The 17,738-nt window shown below is 57.0% G+C and overlaps 1 protein-coding gene and 1 long non-coding RNA gene across 3 annotated transcripts in view; one reads left to right on the plus strand and one right to left on the minus strand.

Annotated features, from left to right (window-relative positions):
* ASIC4 (acid sensing ion channel subunit family member 4) overlaps positions 1-17,738 on the minus strand; it is a 23,489-nt gene continuing 5,751 nt past the window's right edge. Inside the window, exons 2-10 of one of the 2 annotated variants that reach the window (XM_082396514.1) lie at positions 5,652-5,796; positions 5,438-5,565; positions 5,085-5,247; positions 4,522-4,578; positions 2,411-2,564; positions 1,241-1,332; positions 1,085-1,164; positions 648-752; positions 1-446 (exon numbers count right to left, since the gene is read on the minus strand). In XM_082396514.1, the coding sequence (XP_082252640.1) occupies positions 345-446; positions 648-752; positions 1,085-1,164; positions 1,241-1,332; positions 2,411-2,564; positions 4,522-4,578; positions 5,085-5,247; positions 5,438-5,565; positions 5,652-5,796 (1,026 nt within the window). In that variant the 3' untranslated portion in view covers positions 1-344. The remainder of the gene's footprint in view (positions 447-647; positions 753-1,084; positions 1,165-1,240; positions 1,333-2,410; positions 2,565-4,521; positions 4,579-5,084; positions 5,248-5,437; positions 5,566-5,651; positions 5,797-17,738) is intronic. The other variant, XM_082396515.1, reaches the window with a different exon arrangement.
* LOC309630813 overlaps positions 14,740-17,738 on the plus strand; it is a 19,639-nt gene continuing 16,640 nt past the window's right edge. The window contains exon 1 of the long non-coding RNA XR_014245944.1: positions 14,740-16,268. This is a non-coding gene — a long non-coding RNA (uncharacterized lncRNA). The remainder of the gene's footprint in view (positions 16,269-17,738) is intronic.

The following is a 17,738-nucleotide window of genomic DNA, read 5'->3' on the forward strand; positions in this document are numbered from 1 at the left end:
TACAAATGTACAGAGAGTTCCACCCCCTCTGGGGTGGGCCCCTTTTTCCACCTCCCTTTCTCCTCCCCTCCACTCCCCTCCACTGGGGCCCATGGCCTGGTCCCCAGCCCTCCCTGGGCACCAGCCTGGGGGTGGAGGGTGTGGACAAGAGGGACCCTTGTGCAAAGCAGCTGGCACTAGGGTGGGTGAGAGCAGGGACCGAGTCCCCACCCTCCCAGTGAGCACCGCCCTCTTCCCCTCAGCTTTGGGCTGCCCCCAAGCCTCCGGTCCTAAGAGCGGGAGACTACGGTGGGGATCTGGGCTGGAGTCCCAGACTCCTGGGTCCTTTTGGACGCAGCACCATCCTAGCAAGCGAAGTCTTCAAAGAGGCCTCCTGGGGGGTGGTGGTTTGGGAGCAAGCTGCCGGTGCCTCTGCCTTCAGCGTGGCCCTGGCTTGGGCAGGGACTCTGCGAGGCGAAGAGGGAGTGGGACAGGGAGAGCTCAAGTGGTACCCCCAAACCTCACACAGCCAGCCTTTCCCTGTCCCCTGGGGCAGAGGCCTCAGGGGAGCCCAGGAACCCCCTTCCCGCAGGCTAGTTCAGAAGTTATGGGGGGATTCAGTCCTGGGAGAGGACGCTGGCTGCATACGCTACAGCGCTCACCCTCACCTGCTCCTTCAGTTCCTGAAGCCCCAAAGTGGAGATGCCCCCGGTGGCGGTCCGGAGGGGGGTCTTGGGACGACGCCACGCCCGCCTCAGTCGGTCCCAGGACACCTGGGGGTTCAGGGTGGGGGGGTAGCAGTGGGCTCAGGAAACTCGCTAGAGGAGAAGGACAGGCCTCACCAGGCCCACCTCATAGGACTTGCTGGCCCAGCAAACCCCCACTAGGATGCCCCAGTCCTCCTCACCCATCCCCCTCTCCTGACTTCTCAGCGCGCTCGGGCCTTCCCACCAGTCAGGGGACCCTGGTAAATAACCCTGAGCTTGACCTCCCGCCAGTCCAGCTCCACCAGGAAGCCTGCGCTGCCCCTCTGCTTTCCCCCCAGCCCCTCCTCCTACCCGCCACTCCCCATCTGGGTGGCCCCCACCAGGGCCCCACCCCTTGCCTCATAGATGTAGTCTAGGATCTCCAGCAGCGTGAGGACACTGGCTCCAATGAATAAGCCCATCTGTCCCCCGAGGTCTCCTGGGGAGCACGAGAGCAGTGTCAGAGGGGGCAGGCTGGTCCGGTCCACCCCCGTGGAATCGGGGCCGGGGCTCACCCAGCAGGGCTGACAGGCCGTAGGCTGCTCGCTGCTCCATGGCCTCGGATGTCAGGGCTTCAAAAAAGACATCTAGGACCAGGAAGTTCTCCCTGCAGAGACAGGAAGCAGGGTATCCCTAAGGGGTCGTCTTCTTGAGGAGACGGCTGGCGGGACATCCCCGGCCCAGCAGATCCAGATCTGAGGCCCCCCTGTGCCAAGAAGCTCCCAAAAGCTGTGAGGGGAGACAGGCCCAGATGCCTGTCAGCTTCATCTTTTGAGGGCTAGCAAAGGGCCTGGGAGAATAAAACAAAACTCCTGGGCCGGCAAGATTCCCCCCCTGCCTTCTCTAAAGCAGCAAATAATAGTCACTTTGCCTCATCCCCATACCTCTCTTGAACCTTCAGTGGCTCCCTATTGCTTGACGGTCTACTCCAGAATTCCTCTTCCAGACTTTCAAGACTGCCCATGATCAGCTGCACTGTACTTCTTATCCAGACCGCTTTTTTATCTGCTTCTTTCCACATAGCCTCCCTGCTGCTCAGGCTGGTCTTGACATCAGCCCACAGATCTCTAACTGGGATGCCTCCCCTCTCTCTTCTTCTCACGAACCCAAACCCGGGGTGCTCAGAGGCCCAGCTCATGCCTCCCCTGCTTCCCCTATGCACATTCATCTCTCCTGGGGCCTAAGAATCAGTACCACACCTTCAAACATGGCCCCATCCACAAACTGGGGCATGAGTTTTGTGTTATAATCATCTCTGTCCCCATAGGAGCCAGCGCTGGGCTTGGCACTCAGAGGATGCTCAGCATTGGTAGATTGGCAGCAGGGTACCAGGCCCAAGGCTCAGTGGGACCCCTCCTGTGGGCCACCTGGCTCCTCCCCCATCCCTTCCAGTTCCTCTCCCTCTGCACAGCATTCACTGGACATGCATTTCACGGCTCCAGGTTGCTGGGGGAGAAAGATACGCAAACAGACATACAAAAGACATGTAAACACAAAACAGTGGGTAAATGCAACGACAGAGGTATGTACAGGGTGCTGTGGGAGTGCAGGTGAAAGGTGTTTGGACTAAGAAGGGCTGCCCTGGAGGTGGAGACACAGGATGTGACTTGGAGGATGGGTAGGGGTTAACCAGAGAAAAGGACACACACACACACACACACACACACACACACACACATACATACCGTATGTAGGTCTCATTACGGTTGTATTTTCTTGCCAGGTACCGGGCTGAGCCCCTGTTGGGGATCCTGACCATGGAGATTTCTTTCCCGTAGCGGGTCAGGTTGCAGGGGGTAGGGCAGAAACACGGGCCTTCGGAGCCCCCACCCAGGGAATCTGCAACACAGAGGCGCCAGCTGTTGTGCGGGGTGGGATGGCCCAGAGGCCCACCAGCTGCAGGGAGGAAGCCTAGGGGCTGTCCCGAGGCAGGCACACCCACACTGAGGGCCTGGTCTGGCCAGCACTGGCACTGCCTGGAGGAGACTGGCTGGGAGTCCCTTCCTGGACCAGCTTCAGACCATCCAAGAAAGTGGGTGGAGGCAGAACCCCCAGCACACTCCTATAGGCTCGTCCCTCTGCTGCCCAGCCCCCAGGGACAGAGAGGTCCTCATGGCTCAGAGGGAGGGCACGGGCCATCCACCAGAGCTAATCAACCACATGAGGCCTCAGACACATGAGGGGCTTGGAGGGGATGCTGGGATGAAAGGGATTTATGCATGTTTTCACATATGCCTGTGGATGAGTGGATGGATGAGTGGATACATGGATGGATGGATGGACGGACAGAAGAACAAATGGGCAGGGTCATTATGCTCGGTATGCTGGGTTTTCTCTGTTCGCCCCTTCAGATCCACTCTCCACTCTCCCCACCTTGCTCTGTCCCAGGATGCTGATCTCCGCCAAATGCATCACCTAGACTCCCTGTCCTGTGGCTTTGGGTTGGGTTTGGCCAATGGGAAACCCCGTCAGTATCACAGGGCAAGGAGGGGAGAGATGCCAGGGTATTTCTTCCCTGGCTTCCTCACTGCAGGGCTTAGGTTGGCAGAGGCTGCGTCTTTCCTCTTGTGGTCCCGGCTCCCGGCTCCTGTCCATCTCAGACAGCCACAGGTCCCTCTCTGGGTGCCAGTAGCAACCCCTCCCTTTGCCCCTTCAGGCGCGGGGGGAAGAAAGGCTCCTTAGTTCTGTGGAGTCTCACCACCCCTTGTGGTTCCCTTATCCCCACTTACATCTGTTCCTTCATTAAACACGCTTCAATCACCCCTTTGGCGGATGTAGTTGGTGTGTGGGACACAGAAGGTGTGATTCTACTGCCCCAGCACCTCAAACCTGCCCCCGTGGCCCCAGCATCTGGATTACCGCAGTGCTCTCCTGACCAGTCACCCTGTTCCTAGTCTTCCTCCCCGCTTGTCCATCCTCACATCTAATCAGAGTCCCCTTCCTAAAATCAGAAGACATTCTTGCCTTGCCTTAAGCCATTGTTGGCTTCCCAGAGCCTCCTCCACACTTTCCACGCCCTCCTTTGTTCTCTGACCTCCAGCCACACTGACCTTTCAGGGCTCCAGACACACACGCTCTCTCTGGCCACAGGTCTTTAGCACGAGCTGTTCCCACTGCCTAGAACACGTCCCCCCTTTTCACCTGGCTGACTCTTCCACACCCTTCCAGTCTCAGCTCATATGTCACTTCCTCTGGGAATCCTCCCTGCCTGCCCAGGTGAGGCTGCATGCCCTTGCTGGGGCCCTGTAGGATCGCTGAGGTTCCCCTACACAAGGACTAACACGCTGTGTTGTGATGCCCACCCACAGCCCTGCTGGGCTGTAAGCGCCACAAGAGCGGGGCTCTTGTTCCCACTTTTACCTCTGGCACCAGTGCAGGCTGTAAACATCTGTAGAGTGAATAAATGAATGAATGAATGAAGTGTGGATCAGGCGAGACCTATGGACAGATGGGGTTGCCTTACTCACACGGATAGCCAGCAATACATCTTTCCTCATACCAAGGGAGAAGTCATTTCACTTTCCCAGAGAGGCAAGCTCATTGGCTGAACCAAGATGAGAAGCCCCGCCCTTCACTCTCAGTTCCAGTTCTCTGCAACCCCCCACCCTGCTGCCTCCACCACAACTGCAAAGGTCCTCAGACCCCTGGAGGTATGGGATAAGGCTCAACCCCCGGGGAAAAAACCCCAGGAAGAGACTGGGAGGAGGGGAGCCAAGGCAGTGAGGAGCAGGGTGCACAGAGAGATGGAGAGGAGGAGGGGGACGGAGAGGCAGGGAGGGGAGAAGGCAGCACGGACCCAGTGTGTGGTCAGCACACTCGATGTAGATATTTGGCGGGCAGATGGTCTCATTGCCTGAAAGGAGAGAAGATTATTCCTGGAGTCTATAGTTCCATCCACTCTCCCCTCCCATATTCCCAAATGTGGGCACACACATGCATGCACACACATACATGTGCACACATGAATTTATACATGCCTGTGCATAGAAGCATGGAGATGTACGCATGCATATATGCACGTAAATCCATGCGTGCTTGCACACACACACATATGCACATGCATTTGCAAGCACATGTTCAAGCACATGCACACAACCTCAAGTACAAAAGTACAGATATGCACAAGCACATGTACGCATAAATACATGTTAACAGGCACACAAACATGCATGTGTGCATCCCATATGCATACGTGAAAGCATGCATAAAATCCCGAACACATACCATGTACACTCACGTGGGCAGAGACGTGCACAAACGTTGTCATACACATGCACCTGCCCCCCTGCACATGAGCAGTGTTCTGCCCTTGGAGGTTCTGGAGCCTGGCAGGGTGACACAGGGGGGTGGGGTGCCCACCTGGCATGTGCACCATCCGGCAGTGGCAGCGCTGAAGCACGGCCTCCTTTTCACAGCGCAGCCGGCAGGCAGACACACTGTAGGCCGAGTAGCCTTGAAGCTCAGGCTCCCTGAGCCCACTCTCCGCTCGGCAGTTGCCCCAGGGCTGGGGCAGATAGGTCAGCTGCAGAGGTGGGGCATGACGGGATCACGCACAGACGTCCCACCTGGCCCTCCGGCGCCCACAGCCCCAGTAAAGTCCATGGGAGGACTGGTGGGATGCGAGCTTCTGGGGGGCAGATCTGGTCAGCATCCCCTCTGAGCCCAAAGGCCCGGCCCCGTGCCTGACCCAGGACCCAGCTGGAGGTGCTCACCCGCTGTTCCTGGCAGGACACAAAGGTCTGGAAGCCTGGGGACACGCCGAAGCCCAGCTGGTGGATGTAGGGTGGCTCCTCCTGGCTGTGGATTTGCACTCGGATGCCTGCCTCAAACGATGTCTCGTCTGCACGGTAGAGATGGGGACCTTTGGAAACCCATCCCAGGCAGAGGACCCAGGCCGGAGCCCCTGTCCCTTTCCCGCCTGCGTACTTGTCTCTCTCCAGATGGGCAGGTACTCCTCCTGCTGGATGTCCAGCATGATCTCCAGGCCACTGCCCATGCCCCCCACCCGGCTGGGCAGTGAGCTCTGTGGATCCGCGTTGAAGGTATAACACTTCCCATAGCGAGTATAGACCTGGGGATAAGAGACAGGAGTGGGAGGGGCGGGGGTGTGGAGGCGGGGAGATGAAAGACAATGCCTTAGGCTTAGGGTTCCCTGTCCCCTGTGAGGGCCACCAGACCTGCCTGGTCACCCCTGTCCCATATCCCAGCAACCAACCGACAGCCCAGCCTCCCTTGAGCTCCATCTTTTCTACTGACATCCTCTCTTAGATGATTAAAAGGCACCTCCAGCTTAACATATCAGTAGCAGAACTCTTGGACTTCCCTGGTGGTGCAGTGGTTAAGAATCCTCCTGCCAATGCAGCGGACACAGATTTGAGCCCTGGTCTGGGAAGATCCCACATGCTGTGGAGCAACTAAGCCCATGGACCACAGCTACTGAGCCTGTGCTCTAGAGCCCGCGAGCCACAACTACTGAGCCCGTGTGCCACAACTACTGAAGCCCGCATGCCTGGAGACCATGCTCCGCAACAAGAGAAGCCACCGTAATAAGAAGCCCGCGCACCGCAGCGAACAGTAGCCCCCGCTCACCGCCATTAGAGAAAGCCCGCGTGCAGCAGCGAAGACCTAAAGCGGTCAAAATAAATAAATAGATAAATTGATTTTAAAAAATTAGCAGAACTCTTGATGTCTTCCCAAATCCTGTCCCCGACCCATTCTCCTCTTATGAGTAAAGGGTCCCACTATCTACCTAGTTTCTCAAGTCAGAATCCCTGAAATCTCCCTCTCCCTGTAGGTTGGTTGCTGGGATATGGGACAGGGGTCACCAGGCATACAATCCAGCTGCTGTCCCAGGCAATATCTATTTAGAACCCATCTACTTTCCTTCCATCTCATGTCCCCCTTTCACCATCATCCCTCCCCGGCCATGGCGGCAGGCTCCTAACTGGTGTCCTTCATCTGTCTTTGCCTCTCCTTCCAAGCCATTCACTACACAGTAGCCAGAGTGCTCATTCTAAACTGAGGAGATGCAATCAAGTCACTTGCCAACTTGAAGTCCACCAATGGCTTCCCATTTCCCAGAGAATAAAGCCAAATTCCTTCCCTTGCCTGAAGGTCTCCACGTGAGGTGACCTTTGCCTCTGTCTCCTGCCTTTCCACTCCCAGATCTCTGAGACAAATTCAAACTTACGGAGCGACTTCCCTCCCCAGGCCTTTGTTCACGCAGTTCCCTCACCTGGAATGCTCCCCTCTCCCCAGTTGGCATGGATAGCTGCTCATCTTTTAAGCCTGAGGTTGTGTCCCTTCTTCAGATGCACACTCATATACCACACACACGTTCCCAGCGTCAGCCTCCCCTCATCAAACACATTTGTGGGTTTGCTCAAAGTCCTCATCAAGACCTGAGATGATCTTGCTTATCTGTTTGCCCCCGTGTTCATTGCTCATCTTCCCCCCACTGGAGTTCATGCTGCACAGGGGCAATGAGTCCAGCACCTGGCCCAGTGCGGGGCACAAGGGATACTTTAATAAACGGTTCCGCCAGAGCAGAAGCTGCCAATTTCCCTTTTCCTCTGCGGAGAGTCCTACCATGTGGACACCAGATGGCGCCGGAGCCCCGGAGATGGAAGCCGAGGCTCTGGCGGGGACATAGCTGCCGTTGGGAGTTGCAAGCAGCTGGGGTGGGGAGGAGGTTGAGGGAGAGGCAGATGGGAGTTCCCCCCTGCCAGGCTCACCCCACAGAGACCAGCCCCCGGGTCAAACCCATCACAGGCGGCACCTTCCCTGGGGGTAAGGAGGTCAGCGCACTCAATCACTCTCTCTCTCCCTGGCCCCTCTCCTTGGGAACATTTTCACTCTGGTGAAAGCTGGGAGAAAAGGCATGAGGCAGTGTAAGGGAAAAGATTCCTAAATGCCTAGCTCCAGAGGGAGGCTGTGGAAGGGAGAGGGCTGGGTGGAGGGCAGTAGGAGTGAGGAGTTCTAAGAACTGGGGACCTGGGGGTGCCCTCGTTGTGAGGCAGGGTTGTCTCCCATCCCCATCCCCCTAGGTTAATCGCCCTGCTGATTCTCCCCTCTCAAGACAGTTCTTCTATCACCCAAACACCCTGCCTCAGATTCCCAAAACAAAAGCACGCAAATAACAAGAACTGTACAGTTTACAAAACATGGCAACATCTGCCACCCCATTTCATCTCCTCAGTCACTCTGGTATCAGGTAGGTTTAATCAGCCTGATTAATACAGATGAGGAAACCAGAGCTCAGAGAGGTGATGTGACTTGCCCAAGGTCACACAGCTTAGGGGGAGAGGTGGAACTCATTGAGATGCAAGACTCAAGGTGTTCCCACAATCCATTACCGGCAACTCCCCCAACCCAAGCCTACACCACCCCAAGCCCTGGCTCCTGCTTCAGCCCCATCCAGCTGAAATGAGACTGGAGTCTCAATGCTCGACCCCTTTTCTTCCATCCCTCCTTCCCTTGCACTCTACTCCTCTATACCTTCCTTACTCTCTTCTCCATATCTGCTGCCTCTCAATTCAATTCCTCACCTGTCCCTCCCCCCCTCCTTCTGCACCCTCGCCGGCTTCTGGGTTCCAGTCTTTGACTTTGTCTGTATCACCCCTGCCGCAGCTCCCTGTTGTGTGTCGATCTGTGGGGCAGGAGTAGGCCATCACTGACAGTCCCAGAGCATCTGCTCTGCCCCAGGCACTGCACTAAATGCTTAATATGCTCTTTCCAATCGAATCTCACAATGACCCTACATCCTACAAATGAGGAAACTGAGGCTCCGAGAGGTTGGCTGATTTGCCAAGATCTCCAGGATCAGTGCTTCTCAAACTTTAATGTGCACACAAAGCACCTGGGGATCTTGCTAAAATGCAGATTCTGATTCAGTGAACGTGTGTTGGGGAGCAGGACTGAGAGTCTGCATTTCTAACAACCTGCTGGTCTGCAGACCGCACCGTGAGTAGAAAGGCCCTAGTCGAAGGGACAAGAGTCCAGCGAGACAGCCTGACTCTAGACCTGTGCTTTTACATGTCACTGGAGGGAGGAGAGCCCTGAAGCGGGCTGGAGGCAAGATCCCTGTGTCCTCAGTGGTGTGGGAAAGGCAGATGGGGGGAATATGTAAGTATTTGCCCCAAATCTCAAAGCACTCATCCCCTTCCTATTTCGGGCCAAGAAGATGCTGGAATCAGCTCTTGCTGCTGCAGCCATTTTTCAGTGTGTGCTCCAGTTGGGAGGCTAAACAAGGCATGAGCTGCGTGGGGCATCCCAGTAGTGAGCTGCTCACTCGTGCCCCCCAGTGTGCAGCGGCTGACCCTGACCGCTGGGCACTGTCATGGTCTCTCCTATGGGACCATGGACTCCCTGAGGCTGGGAGCCCCGTTTCATCATCTTGGTATCCCCAGAGCCCAGTGCAATTTGCAGAAGGAGGAGTGAGGTCAAGGGAAGGAATGCAAAGTGAACATTATCAAACATTCCCACTTTGTACCGGGTCCTGTACTTTTGATCTATTTTCTCCTTTGAGCCTCCAAGAAAACCACATGAGGTAAGCATTGCAGCCCCTGTTTCATGTTGAGGAAGCTCAGAGAGGGAAAATGACTTGGCTAAGGGCACACAGCAAGTAAATGACAGCAGAGATTCGAGCAGAACTGAGCCTGATGCCAAAGCGGAGTTAGTGCTTATAAAACACCTGGTAGGTGTTCAGTGAATGAATGAGTCTGGTAGTCTCCTGAACCTGGGTGGGGCTGGGGCAGCCCCCCTACTGGATACCTCCACCACATAGACACAGGCACAGGCTACATGACACTGAGCCTCTCCCTGTGCAGGGCAGAGCCAACTGGGAAGGCTTTGGCTCCAGTGGCTTCAGATGGTGGTGGCTACCTTGGTACGCCTGCCCTTGAGGCGACTGTGCAGAGTGGGGGTGACAAAGGGAGATGGGTGGAAGGACTCTGGGTCTGCTGATGGACAATGCTCTGCAGGGAGTGGACAGGCCAGACTGGCAGGGCCAGGACACCTGCACAGCCCGGGTCAGGCCCGACTGCGGGGCAGAGCAGAGCGTTGCCCTGGAGACGGTCCCTGGGCCAGGCAGGCAGCAGCGGGTGGAGCCGCCAGCTCCTAAGTGGCAGAACTCTGGTAGCAGCACAGCCCACAACCTCTTCCATGGAGACGGCACGGCGGCTCTGCCACAGGGTCCCACTGGCTGTCCACTGCTCTCTCCCGAATGGCCCTAGAGGAGGGTGTGTGGACAGGAGTTGAGGGTCCAGAGTCCAGCCACGGAAAGGGGCAGCTCCTGGGCCAGGATGTGCCCTGACGGGCCAAGGGGCTATTTCCAGATCCCGCCCCCCCCCCCCCAACCAGCCTCAGCCTCTGGGCCCTGTCCCCATCTCAGAGCCCACCTTCTTCTTCCGTCTGGCTCTCCCTCTTCTCGGCCCTCCCTTGCTCTCTGCCTTCACTCCTAGGTCCATCCCCCTGGCCCTGGGCTGAACCCCTCCGGACCTAGGTTGGACGGCTTCTAGACAGGTCTATGTCCGTGCTGCAGGCAGACCCTTGGACCAGCTTCCTTCCTGCCAGCCCTCTGCCTGTCCCTCTCGGACCACCTCCCCTTTAGTGTTGGCCTGGACCCTGCCCTGGGTCTGTCCATCTCCCTAGCCTCGGTCGCCTGATCTGTCTCTCTCTCAGGTCTTTCTCCATCCTCCTGGCCTGTCTGTCCTCAGCAGCTGATCAATTATCCGTCTGGCCTGTGTCTCTGTCCCTTGCCCTCTGTCAGCCTGTCCATCACCCTGGCCTCGCCTTTCTCCCGTTGGCCTGGCTGCCTCCCCAGTCTCTCTGTTCTTTTGCCCGCTGCATCTCTACCCTGTTTCCTTTTCTGTCTATTCCCTAGTCTAGGTGTCCAGTCACTGACTCTCGTATTCCTCCTCTTGACTTTTCCCTGGGCCTAAAGCCACCTCCCCAAGCCAGGAACCCCTCCCCAGGTGCCCTTCCCTCCTTCTCCCTGCCCTCCCCTCCAGGTCTGCCCTAGACAATGATCAGGGTCGGAGAGATCCGTCCAGAGCTTGCTCCTCTGGGCAGTGGCTTCTCTCTCAGTCCCTTGAGTTCCATCTGTCCACAGCTCCCATTTCCTTGAAAAGCTCTCCCTGGCTGGCTGACTGGCTGGCTGGCTGGCTCGAATTCTTACCCACCCCTCCCCACCCCACCCCCTCATCCTCCCTGCAGTCACGGAGCCCACAGGGTTAACAGGCAATTAGCAGGGCCAGGGCTCAGAGCAGTGGGGGAGAGGGCTCCGGGCCTCCAGGAGATAAGAAGCAGCCAGGAACAGCCAAGGCTGGGCTAATCCCAGCGCTAATCTGCAGCCTGGGCTTTATCTCCAGCGCCTTCTGGGCACCCTGCCTCTGCCAAGGCCTTGGCACCTCCCCCCAGCCCTCTTTTCCATGGCAGCTTTATCCCTCCAAATTCCATCAGCCCTCTCCTGATGTGGTCTAGCCCCATGCCTCTCACTTAAGCCCCTGGAACGAACTCCTCTTAATCCTGCAGTGCCCTGGGGTCCAGAGTGGGCCAATGGAAGCGGGTACATCTTCATCTGCCCTGGATTGTGGCTAGCATCCCAAGTCAGATGGCTCTCGGGCCCCAGCTTCACTCAGGGGTGGCCCAAGCATCCAGGTTCAAAGCCTTCTCCTCCTCTGTCCTCGCCAGGGAAGATAGAACCAACTCAGAATGCCTGGGGTGTCTGAGCTGGTCAGAACTGGGAGGTAACTCAGTCCAAACCCTCATTGTACAAAGGCCAAATCAGAAGCCTAGAGATGGCAAGGGACATATCCAAGGGCATACAGAACGAAGAGGGCACATTCAGAACTAGAACCCAGTCCCCCGCCCCCCACTGGGCCCCAGCATTCTCCATTAACCTCCATCACCCCCCTGGGGGTCAGTAGACCCTGATGCCAGCTCTGGCTCCACCAGTGACAGCTGTGTAACCTTGGTTAGTAAAGTGATTTTTTTGACTTCTTTGGTCCTCAGTTTCCTCATCCGTCAAGTGGGGATAGAAATTCCTGCTCGACTTATTTCACAGGTTGGTTATAAGTCTCAAAAGAAATGAAGTAGGTGAAAGGCATTTGCAAGGTAAAATTATACACATGAGCCCTCAATATTAGTAACAAGAGTGTTGTGGAGACCAGTAAGGTCCAACCTGGGGCAGAGATCGACCATTGAATATGGTGCTGGAAAAGGATCCACCTAAACTTCATAACATGGAAAAACGGGTGCACATTTTGGAGCCTGACAGAATAGGGTTCAAATCCTGGCTCTGCCACCAGCCTTGGACAAACAACCTTGGGTGGCGATTTAACCTCTCTGAGCCTCAGTTTACTTATCAGTAAAAGGGGGAATGGTAATTCCTCCTCCTAAGGTTAGTAGTGAGGATCAGAGATAAGTCCATACCGATGCATGCAAGGTGCCCAGGAAAGCAGGGGAGCCCATTTAGGGAATCTTCTTGCCAAGATGGTGCAGCCATTTGATCTTGGCTCCCCACTGGGCCCATTCTCACATGGCATCATGCACCTTGGTAAAAGCTCTCTCAGCAATTGTGGGAGAGGATGGAATTCTGTCAGAGCAATCCCCCCAGGATTTGAGATCTGGCTCTCCTATCAGAGGAGGATACAGGCCTGCAGCCCTGCCCTTACTGTCTGTGGGATTCGGGTTCAGTCATTTAACCTCTCTGACCCTCCATTTTTCATCTGTAAAATAGGAATAATAATAGGCATCGTCGGAGGTGTTATGAGGAAAGAGATAATGTACACAAAAAATAGCCACAGTTAACATTTATTCAGTGCTTACTCTGGGGCAAGCAAAGTCCTAAGCCTTTTATATAAATTAACTCCTTAATTCTCACAAAAACCCTCTACTGGAGGTTTCTAAACATCTCCATTTTACAGACAAGACAATGGAAGTCCAGAGAGGGTAAGGAGCTGGCCAGAGTCACATGACGTGGCAGAGGAGGGGACCAGGTGATCTGGCACTGGACTCTGCGCTCACAGCCACTGTGTGCTGATACATACCTGGCACAGCCCCAGTGAATAGTAGGTGCTCAAGAAATGGTGGGTGGGGACTTCCCTGGTGGCGCAGTGGTTGGGAATCCGCCTGCCAGTGCAGGGGACACGGGTTCGAGCCCTGGTCCAGGAAGATCCCACATGCCGCTGAGCAACTAAGCCCGTGCACCACAACTACTGAGACTGTGTGCCACAACTACTGAGCCCGCGCGCCTAGAGCCCGTGCTCCACAACAAGAGAAGCCACTGCATTGAGAGGCCCGTACACCGCAACAAAGAGTAGCCCCCGCTCTCCGCAACTAGAGGAAGCCCGCGCGCAGCAACGAAGACCGGACGCAGCCAAAAATAAATAAATAAATGAATAAATTTATTTAAAAAAAAAAAAAAGAAACGGTGGGTGTTCACATGACACTTACTTGTCCAACACTGCTCCTTGAGCCTGTACAATATGCCAGGTACTATGCTTGCTGCTGGGGACGATTCGGAGAACAAAATCACTGGTCTCTGCCCTGAGGGAGTTGGCTGTCTGGCCCCAGAGGCATTCATTCATTCCAAAAGTGTTTATTGAGCACCTAGCACCCAGCGGAGCCAGGTGTACAGCAGTGGTGAACAAAGCACACAAAACCAACAATCCCAGGCACAGGCAAATCATTACTAGCTGGGATAGGTGGTATGATGGGGAGACCAATCCAAGTCCCTTGAGAGTGGAACAGGAATTCGACTTGGGTTGGAGAGTAAAGCTTCCCGGAGCAAGTGCACTCATCCACCCAGGAAAGGCATCTGATCACACCACAGTCAGACACAGGGAGACTAGCCCCCCACGCTACCCCACCCCCCGCCCCTAGTGCGCCTGCCCTCCCCCACAGGGTCAACGCAGCATCCCCCCAGCCCACAGCCACCCAGGTGCTTTTCAAGGCGACTTCTTCTCCAAGGTAGAAGTGCTTGTGAGTCTAGGAGGAAATGGGCACGATGTTTGAGCAAATATAAATGTGTGGGCAGTAGTGAAGTAGGAGAGAGTCAAGGCCGTATGACTCCAGGCTGAGGCCGAGCTGGAGCTGGGAGCCCGGAGCGCTTGGGACCGTGGAAGAACACGGTGAACTCAGGCAGCGCCGCGTCTCCACTGGAGAGGAGAGAGCGGGGCCTCCAGGATGCAGGTAAACAGCCAAACCTGTTCCCAGGTAGCGACCGCATAAGCCTTAAACCCTAGAAAGTCAGTTTTGCAGACGGGAATATTTTTAATTTGTAACGAAGTCCTTCCCTGATGTTCCAGCCCTCGATGCAAAGTTATTCGTTAAGAGCTTGCTTACACAGTGGATCGCATCCGTGTCCTGGCGGGAGTTCAGGAACCGAGACCGAGAAGGTGGAGGAGGTGGCGGCGGTGGGTGGGTGCGCCATCGCCCCCACCCCGCGGGTGCACCCAAGCCTCCAGGCTGGGCCCAGCCTCACCCAGAAGGCTGCACCCACCGCCTCGTGCTCCTCGCTGCCCCCCTCCTCCCTCCCGCGGGGCAGGCATCCATCACGGCGCCCGAGCGCCCTCCCTCCCGTCTCCTCTGGGCTCCTCCGCTCTCCTCCCTGGGTTTGCCTCATTTGCATTCCCCCGGCTCCCGGCTCCTCGGCAAAGTGACCTCCGCACACAGCCGCGCCAAAGGCTTCCACCGCGGAGGGAGACACCGCCTCCCGCCGCCCTCCGCGGCCGGGGAGGAGCGAGGGGCGCGAGCCGGCACGGCGGGGCGGAGGCTCCGGCTCCAGCGGGTGGATGCAGAGGGAAAGGCCCAGTGCCGAGGGGCGCAGAAGGACTCGGATGGGATTTGAACCCGCGGCCTCAGATCCTCAGCGGGGCGGGAGTGGGACGTAGAGGTCAGCACAGGCCGGCGAAGCTGCGGCCCCGAAATGGAACCCCTGCTTGGAACCCGGGGCTCCCCGACACCCCGTTTGCTCCCCCCGCACCCCTACTGGAGAGGAGCCAGCCCTACCGGGCAGTCGCCCAAGGGCCCCCAGCCCTTCCGGGGGCCTCCTCAGCCCCCCAGCCCCGCTCTCCTGGCCCGCCGAGCCGCCTCCCCTCCCCCCGTTTGGTATTTACACCTTTCACACATTTGTAAGCTATTATCCTGTCCACGCTTAGTCACCGCTGAGCCAAGCGCCATGGATTTAGCTCCTTTAATCTTTCCTCCTAAATCAATCCTCCATTTCCCCTTAATCATCCCGTGGCTCCTCTCTGAACTCTCTTGCTGCTGCCTATGCCTGTCTTTCTGGAACTGTTCCCCCTCTGACTCAAAATGGGTGTCCCAAGGGCATGGTGATCATTTGCGGGGGGGAGGTGGATTTTCAGCGCTGCCAGCCCCGGCCTCGGGGCCTGAGAGCCGGGGAAGAATTGCAGATACCCCCTCCCTCTTCTGGAAAACACACAGCACTCTGAAGCCTCTTATCTCCACCCATGGGGTCTCTGTCCTCCTCCTGCCTTCCCACCCCCATTCATGTGGGATGGCTCCAAGACCCTAAGCCTCCACCAGGATTTACAAAAAAACAAAAACCCAAAAGCCTCAGGCCTCCTGTCCACGGTTCTGGCTGTCACCACCCCGTCTGCCCAGCTGCTCCAAGGAGGTGGCATTGCCGGGAGAAGGACAGGGGAACACTGATAACACTCACAGCCTGAGGCTGCCCTCTCATCCCCTCCTCCAGGGAGGCTGTCCATCTCTCCCCAGCACCCTGAGTCTCCACCCCGCATTCACTCCCCCTCCTCCGCCCAGTGACCTCAGCCTGAGTAGTCCCTAAGCTCTGCACTCCTGCTGCTCCTTGGGGTGCTCCTGCCTCCCTGCCCCCTGGTCCTGGTTCTGGTCCTTTCTGTCCCTGGCCTGGGCTTGGCAGAGACAGCCCTGCCACCAGCCGCGAGAGGAAGCAGATTCCTCCCGAGAAGCAGAAGGGCTGGGGTGGGGGTCCAGGAAGGAGCACGGGTAGAAAGAGGGAGGACAGGAGGGAAACGCGGGGGCCATTTCTTCAAATGCTAATCAGCATCTTCCGGCAGTGCCACAAGAAGCTGAGCTGATAATGAGCCCAGCTCGGGGCTGATTCCTGATTAATGAAGAGGCCACAGGGCTGCAGAGCGGGGGCCAGGCGGGGCACGTCCCTCCTGGCACTCCCCGTTGCCCTTGCAGCCCAGCCCTGGGTAACAGTAACAGTCCCTGCCGCTGGTTGCTGGGCTCAAATCCCCCTCCAGCAACTCCACCGGCCAATGGGAGGCAGCCAGGCTGAGAGCGCCCCCTCCAGGAGGGCCTGAGGGGCAGCAGCCAGCAGTGGGGCAGGCGGTGGCGAGGGCATGCACGCTGGGTCCTGCAGTCGGAGTTGTAGATAGCCCTCTGAATATTTTTTTTACTCAGGAAATTTTTAATTAAAATAATCAAGACTCGGGGCTTCTCTGGACAAATTGGAAGGCCCCCTAACACCGGGCATCCCTGACCACAGGGCAACAGTTAGCTGGGGCTGAGAAACAGCTGCTCCCTTCAAGGGTAAGTGACCTTCACTTCTCCTCATACCCCACCCTTCCCTACTGATGCCTTCTCTGACCTGATCTGCCTGGCTCCCGAAGGCAGGACCATCCCTGAACTGGATGTTGAACTAAATGTTCTCAAGGTTCACGCCTCAGGAGAAGGTGGGGCCGGAGGGCACGGAGGGCTGGGCTGGGAATGAGCGTCAGAGGTAAGCTCATCCGGTAGATGAGAGGCCTCAGTGGGAATCCTCTCCCTTCCTGAGTCACGGGGGCAAGGGGCAGCCCTCAGGCCCTCGGAGCCAGTGGCGAAGGCATGGAGTTGGGATGTTTGTGGAGTAGCCCCTCCCACAATCAAGGAGTGGGTGCAGAGACTGTCAGTACCGGCCTGACCACACCAGGGAAGGGGCGGGCTCAGGAGGAAGCTTGTATAGAAGGCAGGGGATGGCGGAGGAGCCTGGGATTGTGGGCTGGGGGAGCCAGAGAGTGGTGGAGGGCTGGCACGCAGCTCCCTCTGCCTCAGAGCCGTCCTGACTGAGCTGGGGTGGGGCGGGGAGAGGAGGGAAGAGGGCAGGGAGGAGGACTGCCCAGCTGGAAGAGGCCTTGTCTAATTGTGCCTGATTAGTAGAGAGGAAGAGAACAGGGCGAGTGATTAATAGTCTCGGCAGTCACCAGCGTGTGGGGAAGGAGGGTTGGGAGGCGGGGAGGGAAGGCTGAGAGCCCGAGAGGGGATAGAAACAGGGAAGCGCCCACAGGTCTCTGGTCACCTGCCCCTCCAGGGGCCGCCTGGACCCCGGAGGACCCCACAGAGAGGGGCTGGCCCTCCCCCCGCCTCCTCATGGATCCTCTACCTTCCCCATGCCTCCATTTTCCAGACAATAGAATGGAAAAGACCAAGGTCACGTCCTGCACCTGGGAAGAAAGGTATATCTGTTCACGTGGTGTTTCCAGACACCTCGATGTCCCCAGACACAGGCCCCATCCTCAGCTCAATCTGGGACCTCAGCCCGGAGAGTAGATGGCCGGACTTCTGATCACAGCCCACCACCATCACTTTATATCCTTTGATGCCAGTTGGAAAGCCTAGCCCTGCCCAACCTGGCAGCCTGAACCACGTCCCCAGGACCACCTAGAGCAGCAGTGTCTGATATGGCAGCCACTGGCCACGCTCGGCTGTTTGAATAGAACATTCATTCTCTCTGTCACACTAAGCACACTGCAGATGCTCACTGGCCGGTGTGGCTAGTGACGACCACGCTGGACAGCGCAGATGCAGGACATTTCCGTCATCACAGAGTGTTCTGCGGGACAGCACGGATCTCAAGTGTATGCACTACTACACATGCACACGCACACCTGAGTCCTGGGGAGGGTTGGGAAGCATGGGGATGCTATAATAGGGTTGGGGGCGGAGGCTTGAGGGTCAAGAGAGGAGGAAGGCTAGGTGATGGAAACTAGCGAAGATGCCAGCACATAGGTTGGAAAACAGCAG

Source organism: Balaenoptera borealis (assembly GCF_965194805.1).
Source record: "Balaenoptera borealis genome assembly, chromosome: 6".
In the NCBI taxonomy this organism is placed as follows: domain Eukaryota; kingdom Metazoa; phylum Chordata; class Mammalia; order Artiodactyla; family Balaenopteridae; genus Balaenoptera; species Balaenoptera borealis.